This window comes from Maniola hyperantus, chromosome 27 (assembly GCF_902806685.2).
Source record: "Maniola hyperantus chromosome 27, iAphHyp1.2, whole genome shotgun sequence".
Lineage (NCBI taxonomy): Eukaryota > Metazoa > Arthropoda > Insecta > Lepidoptera > Nymphalidae > Maniola > Maniola hyperantus.
In genome coordinates this window covers 2,262,669-2,284,124 of record NC_048562.1, presented here as the reverse complement: position 1 = coordinate 2,284,124, position 21,456 = coordinate 2,262,669, and the positions used below count along the sequence as shown (strand labels likewise).

Genomic DNA, 21,456 nt, shown 5'->3' with positions numbered 1-21,456 from the left:
GTTTTAAGTAATTAAATATCACTTGCTTTAACGGTGAAGGAAAACATCGTGAGGAAACCTGCATACCTGAGAGTTCTCCATAATGTACTCAAAGGTGTGTGAAGTCTGCCAATCCGCACTTGGCCAAAACCCTTCTCACTCTGAGAGGAGACCCGTGCTCTGTAGTGAGCCGGTGATGGGTTGATCATGATGATGATGACATAAATATAACACAGTGTTGCATTTTATAGTCAGTCGACCGCAAAAGGGAGGTAACCGTATATCTATTAATAATAAAAACATGGACCGTGAAAAGTAATTAAGGCAGTTTTATTTTTATAAATTATGGCCAGCACATAGATAACGAGTACCCCATTACTTTGAAGAGTTATGGTGCCTGTGCTATGGCACTACTAGTTACTAGTACAATAACTAGGGTTGCAGGTTCTGTTATCGATAACCCTCGATATCGCGTAGCTTTTAATTATCACCACTATATCTTACAAATCTAACACCATACCAGACCATCAATAAGAGTAATTTATTATCTATTTTGAATAAATCATTTGACTTTGACTTTGACTTTGATACAATCTAAAATCATTCACATTGCTACACCTACTATGCCTATCATATTATTAGGTATCCATGTCATATTAGGTATTTATTTATTACTAACTTATGCTTGCGACTTCGTCCGCGTGGACTACACAAATTTTAAACCCCTATTTTACACCCTTAGGTTTGATTTTTAACTATGAGATTTTTAATTATGAGATATGACATAAGCTTAATAAAATATGTCATGTAAATGTTAATTGCAAAAATATTAACTACAAAACTTCTTTATCGACACTTCAAAACTGACAGACTTTCATACAAACTTCAAACCCCTATTTTACCCCTTTAGGGGTTGAATTTTGAAAAATCCTTTCTTAGCGCATGCCTACGTCATAATAGCTATCTGCATGCCAAATTTCAGCCCGATCCGTCCAGTAGTTTAAGCTGTACGTTGATAGATCAGTCAGTTAGTCAGGCAGTCAGTTAGTCACCTATTTAGATTCCACTATAAATTTTGTATTTGATTATTGTATGAATGTTTGTCAAATGTTACTTAATTTAAAATGGAGTTTGGTGTAGTTTCGATTTCAATGCCAAAATAACAATTGAAATAAAATATAAAATGCTTATCATTAAACATACTACACAATTGAAGATTTTATGAATGATATAAAAGTGTGAATTTTTTTCCCATCCACCCATGCATGAAACTGCAATTGTTAATTATTATCTACAATGTACACCTACGTACATGTCTATCTGCCGTACTCAGAGTTGCTAATCGTTACTTAAGATTGAGTTAAAACGAGACAGATTTATGTGAGAGATATAACTCTGTGTCGTTTCAACTAAACTTAAGTAACGATTAAGCGACTAGTGCGGCAGTATGACTGATAATAATGTATTTTTGTAGAGTCTGTAAAATAAAGGTTTTACTATCTAGCTATGACTATGAACATATTTGACTATTTTGTGACGTGGTGATCCATATCATAACAGATTTAAAAAATATATAGGTAGGTACTAGCTTATGCTCGCGACTTAGTCCGCGTGGACTACACAAATTTCAAACTCCTATTTCACCCCCTTAGGGTTTGAATTTTCAAAAATCCTTTCTTAGCAGATGCCTACGTCATAATAGCTATCTGCATGCCAAATTTCAGCCCGATCCGTCCAGTGGTTTGAGCTGTGCGTTGATAGATCAGTCAGTCACCTTTTCCTTTTATATATTTAGATTAAAGATTAATAGAAAGGTGCCACGTCCCTCAGACATGTTGAATACTGTATAGAAAGAAAGATGCATAGATAGGGTTGCAAGCCGTCCGGATAAAGCCGGACATAGGTAGGCTTTTTGATTGCGTGTCCGGCCAAAATAAACGGTGTCCGGCTTGTCCGGCTTTTGTTAGGCTTTTTACATTTCGCAAACAAGCGTGGCCGAGTGCAGGCGAGTCGACTGTCGGTCGCTCCCGCAGGCGGCAGTGCCGAGCTGACAACAAGATTTATGACAATAATAAAAAAAGCTTGATTTTACATACAATTTTTTTGTCGTACCTATTAATACTATGACACAAAATCCTCAATAATGTAGGGTGTGCGGCCTTTCTACCCAAATGTCCGGCCAAACTGGCTGGTCTGTCCGGCTATTAGGTTTGGCGAACTGGCAACCCTTAGATATACAGAATAACTAGATTAAAATTAGAAGAAAAGTCGACCATCTTATCGATAAGTAGGTAAGAGTTAAGTGTTACATCCCTATGTCACAGTTACCCCCTGAGCTACTTTTAACGGATGCTAGTAAAAAAGGTCCAGACTAACAGGTTCTACATTTACATTAGCGGTGGTAGTTTTCTAGGATGCCTAGGCGTTGAAAAGATAAACTTTCTTTCATCATCATCATGATCAACCCATTACCGGCGCACTACTGAGCACGGGTCTCCACTCAGAGTGAGTAAGGTTTTTACGCCATAGTATGCTACGCTTGGGTGGACTTTTTGTATTTTTGTTTTTAGGGTTCCGTACCTCAAAAGGAAAAACGAAACCCTTATAGGATCACTTTGTTGTCTGTCTGTCTGTCAAGAAATCTACAGGGTACTTCCCGTTGACCTAGAATCATGAAATTTGGCAGGTAGGTAGATCTTATAGCTGACGTTCGGGGAAAAATCTGAAAACCGTGAATTTGTGGTTACATCACACGAAAAAAGTTAAATTGTGGTCATAAACTATTAATTAGTATTTTCAATTTTCTAAGTAAGATAACTATATCAAGTGGGGTATCATATTATGAAAGGTCTTCACCTGTACATTCTAAAACAGATTTTTATTTATTTTTATGCATCATAGTTTTGGAATTATCGTGCAAAATGTCGAAAAAATACGACTGTAGAACGGAACTCACATTGCGCGAGCCTGACTCGCACTTGGCCGGTTTTTAAATGACAGATAGAGTAAAAATGGCGGGTGAGTACTCATTTTGTACGGACTATAAATAACAACTAGATAAGTGTTTACTTGTCATAGGTAGCTCATCTAGTATGAAAATTAACGAATACAATAAAGTATTTATGATTTCCTATATCTAAGTATTATGTTACTTCCATAAGTTCATAATTATATAATACCTATATAACTTTTAATTTATTAACATACTGTAGGTACATTCATAATGTAAGGAAACTGTTATTGAACAATTTAATGGTAGTTTAGTGCATAGTGTTTTCAGTTAATAACAAAGTAAGCAACTAAAACGTTCATTTCTAGGGTTCCGTATGTCCAGAGAAAAAACCGGCCATGTGCGAGTCAGGCTCGCGCAACGAGGGTTCCGTACTACAGTCGTATTTTTCGACATTTTGCACGATAATTCAAAAACTATGATGCATAAAAATAAATAAAAATCTGTTTTAGAATGCACAGGTGAAGCCCTTTCATAATATGATACCCCACTTGATATAGTTATCTTACTTAGAAAATTGTAAATACTAATTATTAGTTCATGACCACAATTTAATTTTTTTGTGTGATTTAACCACAAATTCACGGTTTTCAGATTTTTCCCCGAATGTCAGATATAAGATCTACCTACCTGCCAAATTTCATGATTCTAGGTCAACGAGAAGTACCCTGTAGGTTTCTTGACAGACAGACAGACAACAAAGTGATCCTATATGGGTTCCGTTTTTCCTTTTGAGGTACGGAACCCTAAAAATCCGAAAATCGTGAATTTGTGGTTACATCGCACAAAAATATGAAAAAGTGTTATTCCTTGAACGATGGTACGGAACCCTTCGTGATAACTTATAGGGTTCCTCATTTCCCTGGACGTACGGAACCCTTAAAAAACCTTTCTACAAGCAGGGGCAACGGTAACCAACAGATGCAAGATGGCGGGAAAAAGACGAAATTGACACACGTTTAAAAATAGAACGCTGCGTTCCCACCGGTTTAAGCTTTTTTAGGGTTCCGTACCTCAAAAGGAAAAACGGAACCCTTATAGGATCACTTTGCTGTCTGTCTGTCTGTCGATCTATCAAGACACCTACAGGGTACTTCCCGTTGACCTAGAATCATGAAATTTGGCAGGTAGGTAGGTCTTATAGCTGACATTCGGGGAAAAATCTGAAAACCGTGAATTTGTGGTTAAATCACACAAAAAAAAAAATTGTGGTCATGAACTAATAATTAGTATTTTCGATTTTCGAAGTAAGATAACTATATCAAGTAGGGTATCATATGAAAGGTCTTCACCTGTGCATTCTAAAACATATTTTTATTTATTTTTATGCATCATAGATTTTGAATTATCGTGCAAAATGTCGAAAAAATACGACTGTGGTAAGGAACCCTCGTTGCGCGAGTCTGACTCGCACTTGGCCGATTTTTTAAATAAAGCCGAGGCGACATTAATATTTCTCGAACCTGCCAGTTACTTTTTTTAAAAGCCTCTTGAATAAGAAGGCTTTTACTTTTTATAAAATAATGTAGGGCCGGTTTGCGTGCATTGTAGCTGGGAATTGCAGTAATTTAATATTAGATAGTCGGGATAGTAAAAAAGATCGAGTGTTACGGTGTATCCACAAGTTATATTTTTATACTCTCAAGTATGCAGGTTTCAATTTATTACATATTATCTGTAGGAATTAAATTTACTTATTATTTTGTGATTTAGTAAATAAAAGAGACTTTAGATTGAAAATAAACTTGGAGTGTATTCACAATGAAAATACAATTTTTCAAGATTACACTTGACACAATACATTGACATTGACAGATCTACAATAGACAATAGTCTTTATAATCACTTGTTGTAGACAAGGTGCGTTCACTTTAGGCTCTGGCTTCCATCATTATCAATCTCGCTAAGAGTTTTTTAGAAATATAATATTATGTATTTCTAAAAATTGTAGGTATAATCAATTTAATGAACGAATCTCGGGCATGAATTGTATAGTAATGAATGAATTCCGCTCTTATATTAAATTTGTTAAGCTGGATGTAGATATTTATGTAGATATTTTTGATCACAGATTTCCAATCTTCTTTAGAAAAATAATTAAATTAATTTAGTAACATACTACATATATAATTAATTATTAGGCTATTATTTATTTATATTGTTATTTACAATTTGCGTGCTCTTTAAACTCTGGTTATGCTGTGCAACCATTTAGGATTACTATAAGGACGAAACTTTGTATTATGGAATTAGCTTATAATAATTATTATTGTAATCTGTTTTGGATGCCAATAAATAAATTAAATTAAATTAAGTCAAATTAAATAAGGCTAGCTTTAAGTTTTACTGTTATATTTCAATTTAAAAAAAAAGAATCTGGTGCATGTAAAACTGCTGACTTTAAAAAGTATTACAAGAAACCGATTAGTTACAACTACAAATTAGTTCCAAGCATTGTAACTAGATTGTAACAAAAGTAAATAGAACAGACGATTTATTTGCGAAACACGTTCCAGTTGTGGTTCTGCTCCACTTTCGGGATTCGGCAAATAATTCGTGGTATCGTGGATTGTGTGGCTGGTGGTTTTTGTATCGTCCCGCACATTCGCGCTAACTCGAATGGTTGGCGCTAATCTTACTTAAAAAATTAAAGGAACCCTTATAGAATCATTTTGTTGTCGGTCTGTCTGTCTGTCTTTGTCTGTCTGTCTGTGTCTGTCTGTGTCTGTCTGTCTGTATGTCTGTGTCTGTGTCTGTCTGTCTGTGTCTGTCTGTGTCTGTGTCTGTCTGTCTGTCTGTGTCTGTCTGTCTGTGTCTGTCTGTCTGTGTCTGTCTGTCTGTGTCTGTTTGTCTGTGTCTGTGTCTGTGTCTGTCTGTCTGTGTCTGTCTGTCTGTGTCTGTCTGTCTGTGTCTGTCTGTCTGTGTCTGTCTGTCTGTGTCTGTCTGTCTGTGTCTGTCTGTCTGTGTCTGTCTGTCTGTGTCTGTCTGTCTGTGTCTGTCTGTCTGTGTCTGTCTGTCTGTGTCTGTCTGTCTGTGTCTGTCTGTCTGTGTCTGTCTGTCTGTCTGTCCATCCCTTGTGTCTGTCAACGAACGTTACGTTAGTAGGCACTCGGAGTCAATGCCGCGTCGTAAGCGGAGCATTGACCCGAGTTTTGCACGCTATACATTGCGGGTTCGAAAAACACTAAATCATCTAAAACCACAAAATGAGGCAAATGGTTATTGGTATTGGATTGTGTTTAGGTAGTATAACAATAGCGCTAAGTTTTTGCTAGCGTTCTGGTTACACCCTGTATAGGCATAGAGATTTTTCATGCCTTTTAATTAAGGTCTTTCCACACCTATATCACGTGAATCACATCCCAGCCCACGCGTGGAAACGGCCTTACAGCCTAAAATGGCGAACATTAAAAAGTGAATCACTTTCAACCTAATTTCAACTGTATTCTAAACCAGTAAAGTTTATATTACGATATACATTATTATCGGTTTTAAAACCAAACAAAGTTATTAACTACAGCCAATATCTTACTCAGAATCTTATGCCAGAGAAATAAGGTTGGATTTTGAATAGAATATGGGATCAAAAAAGGTATTGAGCTGTCATAAGCTTAACAAAGCAAGCTTATAAAATACAGTTGCTAGATTATGTAGAACTTTAATGCAACGAAATAAGGTTGGTTTTCAAACGGATTCATGATTTAAAAGGTCTTATGAACCACGTTTTGCTAACAAATACAAGAAAACGATTTAGAACCTTATTAGTTGGGATTAAGGTTGATTTTTGAATGGTTTTAAGTTTTAAAAAGGTATCAAGCTGTCATCCTACATTAACCTTCGAACCCACGCACAGATTACGATGATAATTTGCAATAACATGTTTTCGCAGGTTTTCCTGTGGATATGCCGGAAAACAAGCTTTGAAAAGAGCAACCGCCGAGTTTCTTTGCTGGCACTGGCTGGCTGAACAGAGACTTGCCTACCTTACCTAGTCTACAGTAAACAAGATGGACAAAATTTGCCCCAGGCTGAAATATGCCTATCATGAACTTAATGAGAGCCTCAATAGCTCAACCGGTATAGGAGTGGACTGAAAACCGAAAGGTCGACGGTTCAAATCTCGCCCGTTGCACTATTGTCGTACCTACTCCTAGCACAAGCCTGACGCTTAATTGGAGAGGAAAGGGGAATATTAGTCATTTAATATGGCTAATATTCTTTTTTTTTTTTTAATGCCACGATTGCAAAACAACATGCGACTTTTTTTCCTTAGGGGGCATCCATAAATTACGTGAGGTGTTTTTTTGAATTTTCTGTCCCTCCCTCCCCCCCTGGTGAGATGTCGTGAGATTTTATTCAACCCCCTCCCCCATCCCCCAATCTCACGTGAGATTTTTCAAAATGTGGTTTTCTTACGTAAACGCGTTGGATACTTGAATGAAATTATTTTCTTTAAAATTGCGTGATATTTGCCGAGACCCCCTCCCCCTCTCCAACGTAAGATTAGATGAGATTTGACTTGACCCCCTCCCCCCTTAAACACCTCACGTAATTTATGGACGCGTCCTTATAATAGAAGATTTTTTTTTTTAAATTTTAATCAATAATCAATAATCTTTATTTGATAAAAATGTACAAGGTATATATAAGATTTTTACTATGAAATGGCAATTTTTTGTCCATCTCCTTTGAGGTCTACCAGTATAGGTGAAGGCGACAGAGGTTGACATGGCATGGTCATCTTTCATCAATATTTTGTCAGTTTGTTGACCCGTCGCCCACGGCAGTCTCAGAGTACAATTAAGTGGTATAACTTTTTGCGAATGATTCAGTCTAACTGTACTTGACACTTACGTCTTACATGCTACGGGTCATTGGCGTTCAGTGTATGGCTAGCCAGATTTTGTAATTAAGATCTGTGGGTATTTAATAGGTATAATACTAGCTGATTCCCGCGACTTCGTCCGCGTGGAATTAGGTTTTTTAAAAATCCCGTGGGTTGGTTTTCTGCGATAAAAAGTAGCCTATCACTCTCCAGGTCTTTATCTATACCCATACAAAAAACCGGCCAAGTGCGAGTCAGGTTCGCGCAATGAGGGTTCCGTACTACAGTCGTATTTTTTCGACATTTTGCACGATAATTCAAAAACTATGATGCATAAAAATAAATAAAAATCTATTTTAGAATGTACAGGTGAATACCTTTCATATGATACCCCACTTGATATAGTCACTCACTTCGAAAGTTGAACATACTAATTATTAGTTCATGACCACAATTTAATTTTTTTTGTGTGATCTAACCCTAAATTCACGGTTTTCAGATTTTTCCCCAAATGTCAGCTATAAGATCTACCTACCTGCAAAATTTCACGATTCTAGGTCAACGGGAAGTACCCTGTAGGTTTCCTGACAGACAGACAGACAGACAAACAGACAACAAAGTGATCTTATAAGGGTTCCGTTTTTCCTTTTGAGGTACGGAACCCTAAAAAACCTAAATCTAATGGAAACTCACTGATTTTCCGGGCTATAAATGTAAGCTTAATATGTTAAAATAGTTTAATTATAATTTTAAGTAATCTCTTTTGGCCTTCTGTTATACCTAGATTTAAATTTAAATAATAATTATGTATTTACGCTGTTGATTACTTTCAAATAAACAAAATAAAAATAAAAATAAATAAAATAAAGCTACAGTACGCGGCAGAAAGTAATGTACATCGGCCTTTAGAATGACATTTCGGCGTTGTCTCTGTCACTCATACATATTATATGACGTTTTGTCGGTCTCAACGACAGGGACAGTGCTCTACTAATCTGCTATCGCCTTCTATACGTCATTACTTTCTAACTCTGGTCCAAAATCGGTTGAACGGATGGGCCATGGAAAACTAGCAGACAGACATACACAGTTTAGAATGTATAATACTAATGGATAGATAAGGTAAGAGAAAAGAACTGTTAAGCAATAAATCGGAACCATTAAACCACTAAAAACATGATTTAAAAGACCATTAAGTGGGCTCAGTTCGGTGCTTTTTTCATACAAACGTAGGAGGGTAATTACTACATTATTTGATATTGTATGCTCAAAACTAAGTATTATATCGATTAATCTCGTCATTATCTAGGTTTATTGATATATGAAACATTAATAAAATAATATGTTTTAAAGTTACGAGCCTCAAAAGATTCCTATTTTAACACAAAATGTATGACAACTTTGGGCGTTACAACAACTAGGGCTTATGCCCGCGACTTCGTCCGCGTGGACTACACAAATTTTAAACCCCTATTTTACACCCTTAGGTTTGATTTTTAACTATGAGATTTTAACATAAGCTTAATAAAATATGTTATACTGCTAATTGCAAAAATATTAACTACAAAACTTCTTTATCGACACTTCAAAACTGACAGACTTTCATACAAACTTCAAACCCCTATTTTACCCCTTTAGGGGTTGAATTTTGAAAAATCCTTTCTTAGCGGACGCCTTCGTTATAAAATAATAGCTATCTGCATGCCGAATTTCAGCGTGATCCGTCCAGTAGTTGAGCTGTGCGTTGATAGATCAGTCAGTCAGTCAGTCAGTTTTTCCTCTTATATATATAGATTAGTGTAAATTGCAAAATTTCGCGCTTCTAACTTCAAAACTGACAGAGTTTCATACAAACTTTAAACCCCTATTTTACCCCTTTAGGGGTTGAATTTTGAAAAATCCTTTCTTAGCGGACGCCTACGTTATAATAGCTATCTGCATGCCGAATTTCAGCGTGATCCGTCCAGTAGTTTGAGCTAGTCCAGTAGTTGCGTTGATAGATCAGTCAGTCAGTCAGTCACCTTTTCCTCTTATATATATAGATTACATACCTTTTGCAAACGCCATGTGCACGAAACTTAAACACAACACAAACTTTAACACGGCCATTTTGTTTTTGTTTCTTTTTTCACTTCTAACGAGCACTAGCACCTGGAACAAAAGAAAGAAATTAAAAAAATGATGTTAGAAACCTCAGTATCATTTTTGAAGACCTATCTACACGTATGGGTTTAATAAAAAATAATTTTGAGTTTCAGTTCTAAATGTGGGGAAACCCCAAAACTCATGGTTTTTTTCTATTTTTGTGTGAAAATCTTAATGCGGTTCACAGAATACATCTGCTTACCAAGTTTCAAGTAGGTATAGGCTCTTATAGTTTCGGAAAAAAGTGGCTGTGACATACAGACGGACAGACAGACAGACATGACGAATCTATAAGGGTTCCGTTTTTTGCCATTTGGACGGAACCCTAAAAACTGTATAAAGTAGGGTTCCGACGCCATGTAAGTTGCTAATAGAGAGAAAGCCCAGGAGGGCCAGACCTTCGTTATTTTTTAAAAGCTGAAAGTTTCTCTACGTATTTTGTCCCCAACACGGGGGGGAACGATCAGTAAATAAATAAATAAATAAAATAAAAATCTTTTTTATTCGTATAAACTTTTACGGGTACTTACGAATAGTCGGATGCATCTACCACTGGTTCGGAATGCCTTTCCTACCGAGAAGAACCAGCAAGAAACTCGGCGGTTGCTCAGTGACTATGAAGTTTGGATAATGGTGGCTTTGGGAGATTATCATCACTCTGGTCTGCATTGTCGGGCTTTCAACGAAGTATCACGCGATGGAGTTAACTAAAATTCAGGTCCTTTGACAGATTCACATTTGACACACAGATCCGGAAAAATAAAGAATTCCCATAGGATTCCTAACCAATGAGGGTTCCGTACTACAGTAGTATTTTTTCGACATTTTGCACGATAATTCAAAAACTATGATGCATAAATATAAATAAAAATCTGTTTTAGAATGGACAGGTGAAGATATTTCATAATATAATACCCCACTTGATATAGTCACTCACTTCGAAAGTTGAAAATACTAATTATTAGTTCATGACCACAATTTAATTTTTTTTGTGCGATCTAACCCTAAATTCACGGTTTTCAGATATTTCCCCAAATGTCAGCTATAAGATCTACCTACCTGCCAAATTTCATGATTCTAGGTCAACGGGAAGTACCCTGTAGGTTTCTTGACAGACAGACGGACAGACAGACAGAAAGACAGACAGACAGACAACAAAGTGATCCTATAAGGGTTCCGTTTTTCCTTTTGAGGTACGGAACCCTAAAAAACCTAAATCTAATGGAAACTCACTGATTTTCCGGGCTATAAATGTAAGCTACAGTACGCGGCAGAAAGTAATGTACATCGGCCTTTAGAATGACATTTCGGCTTTGTAGAGCGTTTGTCTCTGTCACTCATACATATATGACGTTTTGTCGGTCTCAACGACAGGGACAGTGCTCTACTAATCTGCTATCGCCTTCTATAGGTCATTACTTTCTAACTCTGTTCCAAAATCGGTTGAACGGATGGGCCATGAAAAACTAGCAGACAGACATACACAGTTTAGAATGTATAATACTAATGGATAGATAAGGTAAGAGAAAAGAACTGTTAAGCAATAAATCGGGACCATTAAACCACTAAAAACATGATTTAAAAGACCATTAAGTGGGCTCAGTTCGGTGCTTTCTTCATACAAACGTAGGAGGGTAATTACTACATTATTTGATATTGTATGCTCAAAACTAAGTATTATATCGATTAATCTCGTCATTATCTAGGTTTATTGATATATGAAACATTAAAAAAAAATATGTTTTAAAGTTACGAGCCTCAAAAGATTCCTATTTTAACACAAAATTTATGACAACTTTGGGCGTTAATAAATAAGATTAGGGTATGAAAATTGTAAGGGAATTTAACATTAGACATAGTTTATTTATTCATTAGTTGAAATAACTATATTTTGTAAACATAAAGCTAGTTGTTTTTTTCTCAAAAATACTTTTCCTAAACCCTTGATTTCGGTGAAAATCATCGTGCCTCTCACCTTTCTCATACAATGTCAAGTGAAAAGCAAACAGGTTCGGTCGATCGTACTGCGTCACCTTAAGTTATCTTTATGAGCTACTGGTCTTAGAATATAGATTTTAACTGTCTTCTTCAAACTTTTTATCTATGACGGATATCTATCTTTTTCTCCACGCCACCACACAGCGCTTCCTAGTTAAAACGGCAATTTACTTAATTAATTGTGATTCACCCGGGAATCGAATCGACACCCTCCGCTGACTGCCAGCCAACCGTGCTGTATTATAGTACCATTTTAATTATTACTATTTTTACGAGTAATTATGCTATGGGATAGCATTTTTCTTATATGAAAAAAACTAGATGATGCCCGCTATGACATTTTGCACGATAAATCAAAAACTATTATGCCTAAAAATAAATAAAATCTGTTTTAGAATGTACAAGTAAATCCCTTTCATATGATACCCCACTTGGTAGGATAGTAATCTTACTTTGAAAGTTGAAAATAGCAATATTTGTTCATGAACACATTTTTTTTCATGTGATGTAACCACAAATTCACGGTTTTCAGATTTTTCCCGTCATGTCTCCTATAAGACCTACCTTCCTGCCAAATTTCATGTTTCTTGACAGACAGACAACAAAGTGATCCTGTAAGGGTTCCTTTTTGCTTTTGAGGTACGGAACCCTAAAAATAGGTATACTTACCTTAATTTAATAAATTAGCTAGACTGTATCATGTGAAGTAGTTACTTATAGCAGTTTTTAGGGTTCCGTACCTCAAAAGGAAAAACGGATCACTTTGTTGTCTGAAATTTGGCAGGTAGGTAGATCTTATAGCTGACATTTGGGGAAAATCTAAAAACCGTGAATTTAGGGTTAGATCACACAAAAAAAATTAAATTGTGGTCATGAACTAATAATTAGTATTTTCAACTTTCGAAGTGAGTGACTATATCAAGTGGGGTATCATATGAAAGCTCCTCACCTGTACATTCTAAAACTGATTTTTATTTATTTTTATGCATCAAAGTTTTTGAATTATCGTGCAAAATGTCTAAAAAATACAACTGTAGTACGGAACCCTCATTGCGCGAGCCTGACTCGCACTTGGCCGGTTTTTTTAGTTTAGTGTGTGGGTGGTAGAGATTTGTAGAGCTAGTTTTGTTCATGTTAGCATAGCAGGCAGCAATGAGAACTTGAACATAATCCGACAGATAGGTTTTAAATTATTATTATTGTACCTACTATCTAATCCGGGCTTTGCTCGGTCAGGTCAAAATCAAAGTCAAATCGTTTACTCGAAGTGGACACGATATATTTAAAGGTACCTAAGTACTTAATTATATTTTACTTTAAAAAAAAATCGAACGCATAGACAATCGATAAGTGTAGCTGTACACTTATTGATTGTCTATGCCACCCCGCTTGCAGAAGTAGAGACAGCACGAAATTAACATTTTTGGGTGTAATTTTTAGTTTGTATGGATATAGTTAAAGACCTGAAGAATAATTTGTGCTAGGTACCTACTTTTTATCCCGACAAAGCAAAGAGTTTCGAGAAGATATTTAAAAAAAAACCGGCCAAGTGCAAGTCGGGCTCGCGTAATGAGGGTTCCGTACTACAGTCGTATTTTTTCGACATTTTGCACGATAACTCAAAAACTATGATGCATAACAATAAATAAAAATCTCTTTTAGAATGCACAGATAAAGCCCTTTCATATGATACCCCACTTGATATAGTAATCTTACTGCGAAAATTGAAAATACTAATTATTAGTTCATGACCACAATTTAACATTTTGTGATGTAACTTTAATTTCAGATTTTCCCCTTATGTCTGCTATAAGACCTACCTACCTGCCAAATTTCATGATTCTAAGTCAACGGGAAGTACCCTGTAGGTTTCTTGACATACCGGCAGACAGACAACAAAGTGATCCTACAAGGGTTCCGTTTTTCCTTTTGAGGTACGGAACCCTAAAAACTGTATACATGCGGATGAAATCGCGGCCAAATGGTAACTTTTTGCTTAATACGTAATTCAATATAGTTAGTTAACTTCTTATTGGAATCTCACACGATTAAACCAACTCCATACAAAAAACGTACAACCAAATAAATCGAAAAAATGCACTGAACACCTGTTCAACTAACAGCAAAAAAAAAACTATACCAACCAAATAAATCCAAAAAACAAACAACACTACACTTAAAACACACTAAAATTACTATTATTTACACTATGCTTACCAAAATGACAGCTGTTTTAACAAGATGGCGGCACGGTGTCGGAGGTCAGACTTGCGACGCGAGCGCGTGCGCCGGGACGACTGGCCAGCTTGTGTGTTGAATGCGTGATAGATGTAAAGGTGTGCTCACTATGGTAAGAGGTTTCAAGACGGTCAAGCGACTTGACGTAGATTTTCGCTTGAGTCAAGCATATTGATCGTTTACAATGTCTGCTTGAGTCAAGCATTTACTTGCTTGATGCGTGATTGATGCGATTTTATATTTTTTGCCTTGATCAAGCATAGCTCATTTACACATCAACTGTCAGAGATGACGGACATCGATGCTTTGTTATGCGACAACAGCGAAAATTATAGTAGCGAACAATAGAGTGGAAATGAGCTTTTATTATTACTCATTTCACTATACCGAGACGCCCCAGAACTCTGGAAAAAAAATCACTTTGTTTGACCACCTCGGTAGGTCGATTTCTTAAAACCTGCATCAATCATTATTACAAACTCAATTGTTGTGATTGGCTGAATTTGTGCAATTCTTATTGCAACAATGCATTGTACCCAATTGTGAGCGAGCGTCAACCAATCAGAGGTGATTGCGATCGTCACATTATAGCTGTCATTCTACCGCAATCGAAGTGGACTACCTAAAAGTGCGACGATCACGTACGAAATGAGAAAAGTGCCTCTTGCCGCTTGACGGGCGCATCAAGCGTGGTTGACGTCAAGTCGCTTGACCGTCTCGGAAGCTCTTTATTCTTTCTGCTACAGTCCTCATTACTGAGGGTCATGCCCCCTTCCATTACTACTCACATTATAAATGCGATAGTGTAATTCGCTTGTAGGTATGTTGATTTACTGGTATTTTGGTTTTCCATTACTACCCACATTATAAATGCAAAAGTGTATTCGCTTGTTTGTTGATTTATTCCTTAGTTGGTTTGTCCTTTAAGCATGTCGCAACGGACCAACGGATCAACTTGATTTTTTGCATTGATATAGTTAAAGACCTGAAGTGACTAAAGCCACTTTTTATCCCGGAAAATCAAACAGTTCTCACGGGATTTATTAAAAACCTAACCACACGCGGATGAAGTCATCTAGTAGATTATAGTAAGTAAAATATGTTTAGGTATTCGAACCCCAAAAATTTCCAATATGATAAACAAAATATCATATTGGAAATTCGCATTTATAATATTGGGCTCTAATTTCTAAACATGTATGTACGATTGGAGCGCGTTGAACTCTAAAGTATTAAACAAAATTCAATAGAAGTTTTAGGTTCTTGAAAATTTCGTGGCAACTTTTGATTTTCCAGGATAAAAGTAGCTTATCTGTAATAGCCCGGGCTATACCTTGCATCCCGGGGACGGCCGTCCCCGGGATAAGGTATTTCTGTGCCAAGTTTTGTAAAAACATTTAAACGATGATTCATTAAAAATCCCGTGGGATCACCATGATTAAGGAATGCAATTCCTTACAGCGATAGAGGTCAATGATAAATTTCCTACTTGGGAGGTCTAGGTACCTCCAATATCAATTTTAACCGACAGTTTCTAAATCCCAAAAGTTTTGGTGGTCATGTCCCCTGCAGTATCAGGACTGAGGAGTTGGAATCCAATTTTTTTATGGGACAATGTCCTAAAGTTTTTTTAATACTACAACTAATTTTTTGAAAGTCGGTTAAAAAAGTAGCCTGTTCTCTGCTTGTCTGGGAAAGTCCCGTCAAAATAGGTTCAGCCGTTCCGAAGATTCGCGCCTTCAAACAGACAGACAGACAGACAAAAATATTAAGAGCGTGTGTGTTTCCATGGGGTTTTATAAAAACCTATACCATATAATTTCCAGGGATAAAAAGTAACCTATGTCAATCTCAGTCTTTAACTAAGGATATCAATGCAATTTTTTTTTCATGGAACCCGCATTGTCTTGGTGCGGCGTGATTGAAGGACAAACCAATAAACTGTCACGTCCTATGTAAAATGTCAAATTTTAGACACAGCTGTTGGAGCTATGTGTCAGTCAGTAAGTCAGTTTATAAGCCAATATGAACACAGCTCTATTTTCCAAAGGCAACATTGCGAGAGAGCGTCGAAGGCTGCGTTGACCTAACATTCCAAAGAGTAACAGCCTAAGTACACAATTCATTATTCAAAAACAAACCTTAATTGTTTTGCAATAGAGCTGGTTTTCCAATGAAAATTATGACTTTACGTTTCACAGTAAAACAGCCTAACTCTACAATACCACATTCAATTATAAACTTTAATGTCATTGAATAGAGCTAAGTTTTCATCGGACGTAATAAGATTAACACACTTTATATTGAATCCAGGCACCAAAATTCGTTTAAGTTTTTAAGAAATTCTATTTTTAGGTTTTTAGTCAGAACTTAAGAAGTTAAGTTGATCTGAAGATTAAGTACCTATCTACCCATCCAATCCCCGTTGGTTTACAGGCATCGATTCACCATAAATCAATGTTTACAGGTGTATGTTATTTTTACCCGACTGCAATGACATAACCTCCTTCTTTGAAATCGGTTAGTAAAATAAAATTAAAAATAACTCCCGATATATGAATGGTGCCTGATATGATCTGCCAATCTGCATTTGGTCAGCGTGGTGGACTATGGCCTAAAAGGATATCTATGCTCATTAGTAAGCCGGCAATAGGTTTATGATGATGACGACGATGATGATGTGAAATGAATTTTTGTGATACGGATTTTTTTGACGTACGGAACCCAAAAACCTAAAACCACGCGGACGAAGTAGCGGACATCATCTGAGTAGGTAGGTATAGTTACCTATCTACTATATGGTGAACGCACCAGGCAAGATGATGAGATTAATCTCAATATATAAAAGGAAAAGGTGACTGACTGACTGACTGATCTATCAACGCACAGCTCAAACTACTGGACTTATCAGGCTGAAATTTGGCATGCAGATAGCTATTATGACGTAGGCGTCCGCTAAGAAAGGATTTTTAAAACTAAATATATAAAAGGAAAAGGTGACTGACTGACTGACTGACTAACTGATCTATCAACGCACAGCTCAAACTACTGGACTTATCAGGCTAAAATTTGGCATGCAGATAGCTATTATGACGTAGGCGTCCGCTAAGAAAGGATTTTAAAAATTCAACCCCTAAAAGGGTAAAATAGGGGTTTGAAATTTGAGTAGTCCACGCGGACGAAGTCGCGGGCATAAGCTAGTTTGAAATATAAGTTAAGAAGTAGCGCTGCGTTGTAATGCATTGCGTTGCGTTGCGATGCGATGCGTTGCATTGTGTTGCAATGCGAATGCGTTGCGTTGCGAGGCGATGTGATGCGTTGCGATGTGTGGGGTTGCGTTGCAATGCATTGCGTTGCGTTGCGTGGCGTTGCGTTGCGATGCGATGCATTGCGTTGCGTTGCGATGCGATACTTATGAATGAGTGACAGAGACAACGCTCTACAAAGCTGAAATGTCTTTCTAAAGGTTCATGTACATTATTTTCTCTCGCGTACTGTACAATAATATTTTTTTATATTCATAAATCGATTGTAATACCACGACAAAATCATTTCGCTTCGAGAAAACAACCATCAAAATTTCAGCGTGTATACTTACATTAAAAAAACTGGCTTTGACTTTGACTTCGAAGTGAGCTCAGCCTGCTGCAATGGGCTTATCGATACAAAAATGATAGAGCAAACATACCTTTCACCGATACAGTGTCAATATTATCGCGAGAGGCGAGAATTTGATGTTCCTTGAGTTACATCTGTTTGCGCTGGATCAGGGTGACCACTTACCTTTAATGAAACTTATTTAGGACTAGCTGGTGCCCGCGACTTCGTCTGCGTAGATTTAGGTTTTTAAAAATCCCACGGGCACTCTTTGATTTTCCGGGATAAAAGAAGCTTAATTCACTCTCTGTCTCTATTCATCCATGCAAAAAATCACGTCAAATTAAAATTAAACAAAGTGTTTTTGCTTCAAAGTAGGTAGGCCATCATCATCATCAACCCATAGACGTCCACTGCTGGACATAGGTCTCTTGTAGGGACTTCCACACGCCACGGTCTTGCGCCGCCTGGATCCAGCGGCTCCCTGCGACTCGTCTGATGTCGTCCGTCCACCTAGTGGGGGTCTTCCAACACTGCGTCTTTCGATGCGAGGTCGCCATTCTAGCACCTTGGGACCCCAACGTCTATCGGTTGTACGAACTATGTGCCCTGCCCATTGCCACTTCGCAATCCGTTGAGCTATGTCGGTTACTCTAGTTCTCCTACGGATTCCTCATTTCAAGTAGGTAGGTAGGTAGTTTGTGTTAAATTAAAAAGAGCAACCTCCGAGTTTCTTGCTGGTTCTTCTCGGTGGGAACGGCGTTCCGAACCAGTGGTAAATTAAAACTACCTGACTATTCATAAACACTTGTAAAAAGTTTACATTAATAAAAAAAACCATTCTATTCTATTCTATTCTGTGTCAACCCTAAACCTCTGCTACAATGTAAACTTATCAAATAATTTATCGGTGCGATACGCTCGTACCTGAATATAAGTTCAACACCATGATTAGATTGATGGCATGTGATTTGTATTGGTTTGGGGAGGGCTTAGAGCCCTCGCCCACGGCGACTTTTTTAGCGATACAGTAGCGATGCTGTCGCGCGTCCGCATCGATACAGTCGCGAAGCGGTCGCTAGCTGTTTACCCTCGCCCACGGTCTCAGATTCAGTCGCGATACTGTCGCGCATCTGTCTCGATGCAAACGAAAAAATATGTTGCACTGATGCTCCGTTACCCCATTCACGCGCCACCCTCCCTCCGTTCTTCCCCCGATGTCGTCCGACACGGTCGCGCGTTTGCATCGATACAGTCGCGATGCAGTAGCGCGTTGCAAATGCGACTAACAGCCGTTAGTAGTGATGCTGGCGTGCGTTTAATAAACGCGCGACAGCATCGCTACAAAAAGTCGCCGTGGGCGAGGGCTCTTAGGTGAACTACGGAATACGGATTGTACTACGGAACCCTAAGTGCGCGAGTCTGATTCGCACTTGGCCGGTTTTTTTAAATATTTTATTCAGGATAGAAATCTCGTCATGCATTGCAGAGTCAGAAGGGCTTAGGCCATAGTCTATCACGCTGATTGTCAGACTTCACACTCCTTTAAGAACATTATGGAGAACTCTCAGGCATGCAGGTCTCTTCACGATACTTTTCTTCACGATTAATTTACGTATAATAACTCCAAAAAGTTGGCGTGCCCGGGATCGAACCCCAGACCTCCCAAATTGAAGGCAGACGTCTTAACCACTAGGCTATCACCGCTTCTGTCACACCTACGGACCCCAATCAACCATATTCCCAAAAGCAGGATCTGTTAACGGTATAATATATTCGGACGCGTCCGAGCGACTTTTGGTCGGGGTCGATGACCGCGACAGGTTTGAGGATTCAGATTAAATGTTATACTTACACTAGCGACCCGCCCCGGCTTCGCATGGGTGCAATGTAGATACTAATGTGGTGTCATTGAGGTGTATTTGCCTCGACAACTCTCAAATGAGAGGTATTTTTTTCCGACCTAATTCACATTACTTCAATTTCTCTAGGGATCTCTAATTTTTTGAGAATTAAACTATAGCTATAAACCTTCCTCTTGAATCACTCTATCTATTAGTGAAAGCCGCATTAAAATCCGTTGCGTAGTTTAAAAGTTCTACGCGTTCATACATACATACAGACGCGGGAAGCGACTTTATTTTATACTAGCTTATGCTCGCGACTTCGTCCGCGTAGACTACACAAATTTTAAACCCCTATTTTACACCCTTAGGTTTGATCTTTGACAATGAGATTTTAACATAAATGAGCTTAATAAAATATGTCATACTGCTAATTGCAAAAATATTAACTACAAAACTTCTTTATAGACACTTCATAACTGAAAGACTTTCATACAAACTTCAATCCCCTATTTTACCCCTTTAGGGGTTGAATTTTGAAAAATCCTTTCTTAGCGGACGCCTACGTTATAATAGCTATCTGCATGCCGAATTTCAGCGTGATCCGTCCAGTAGTTTGAGCTGTGCGTTGATAGATCAGTCAGTCAGTCAGTCAGTCAGTCACCTTTTCCTTTTATATAAATATAGATAGACTATGTAGAGATAAAGAAGAGATAGAGAGGTAACTGAGATCAATCTTTATTTTACTAGATGATGCCCGCTACTTCGTACGCGTGTACCTCAGATTGAAATCATTGCTGGTGGAAGCTGGGATTTCGATCAGATATGGGGGCGTCCATAAATTACGTGAGGTGTTTTTTTGAATTTTCTGTCTCTCCCTCCCCCCCTGGTGAGATGTCGTGAGATTTTATTCAACCCCCTCCCCCATCCCCCAATCTCACGTGAGATTTTTCAAAATGTGGGTTTCTTACGTAAACGCGTTGCATTGTTATTGTTAAAAGAAAAAAAAATTGCCTCGTGCTTTTATTTACGACTAGTTAAGACTAGTAATCAATATTGCTGAGAGTTATAAGTGTAATAAAAATTTAACAATAGGTAGAATGCTTAAATCGTAAAATCTTAAGCATGTACCTTTAATCTGGATTAAATGGACCAAAATAGTATATATTTTTTTGTTTCAATTTGAAAAAAAATTGCCTCATTTACTTAATATTCTATAAACTAAAAATATCAAAAATTAAAAAAAAATAACTCTCTCCAACGTAAGATTAGATGAGATTTGACTCGACCCCCTCCCCCCCTTAAACATCTCACGTAATTTATGGACGCCCCCTATCGTACTAGTGCGTAAGCAATATCCGAATTCACTCCGAGTTTTTTTATCCGTGTTTTCACGGACTCTAATTGGATGCAGTGTGTAACCAATAACCATTCTAATTTCTAAAAGTTACAAAAACATTTCACGAAAATCGGCCAATAATTCAGTGCTTTAACTTTGCTATTATATTTTATTCAGGCACTACCTACCTACTTAATAAAAAACCAGCCAAGTGTGAGTCAGGCTCGCGCAATGAGGGTTCCATACTACAGCCGTATTTTTCGATATTTTGCACGATAATTCAAAAACTATGATGCATAAAAATAAATAAAAATCTGTTTTAGAATGGACAGGTGAAGATCTTTCATATGATACCCCACTTGATATAGTCTCTCACTTCGAAAGTTGAAAATACTAATTATTAGTTCATGACCACAATTTAATTTTTTTTTGTGTGATGTAACCCTAAATTCACGGTTTTCAGATTTTTCCCCAAATGTCA

At 37.4% G+C, this 21,456-nt stretch overlaps 1 protein-coding gene across 1 annotated transcript in view; it reads right to left on the bottom strand.

The window, feature by feature from the left end:
- The window catches only part of qsm (Zona pelucida superfamily protein qsm), a 50,788-nt gene extending 36,516 nt beyond the window's left edge, over positions 1–14,272 (bottom strand). Inside the window, exons 1-2 of the mRNA XM_034982657.2 lie at positions 14,175–14,272; positions 9,866–9,965 (exon numbers count right to left, since the gene is read on the bottom strand). Coding sequence (XP_034838548.1) covers positions 9,866–9,923 — 58 coding nt within the window. The 5' untranslated portion in view covers positions 9,924–9,965; positions 14,175–14,272. The remainder of the gene's footprint in view (positions 1–9,865; positions 9,966–14,174) is intronic.
- Between the last annotated feature and the right edge of the window lie 7,184 nt (positions 14,273–21,456).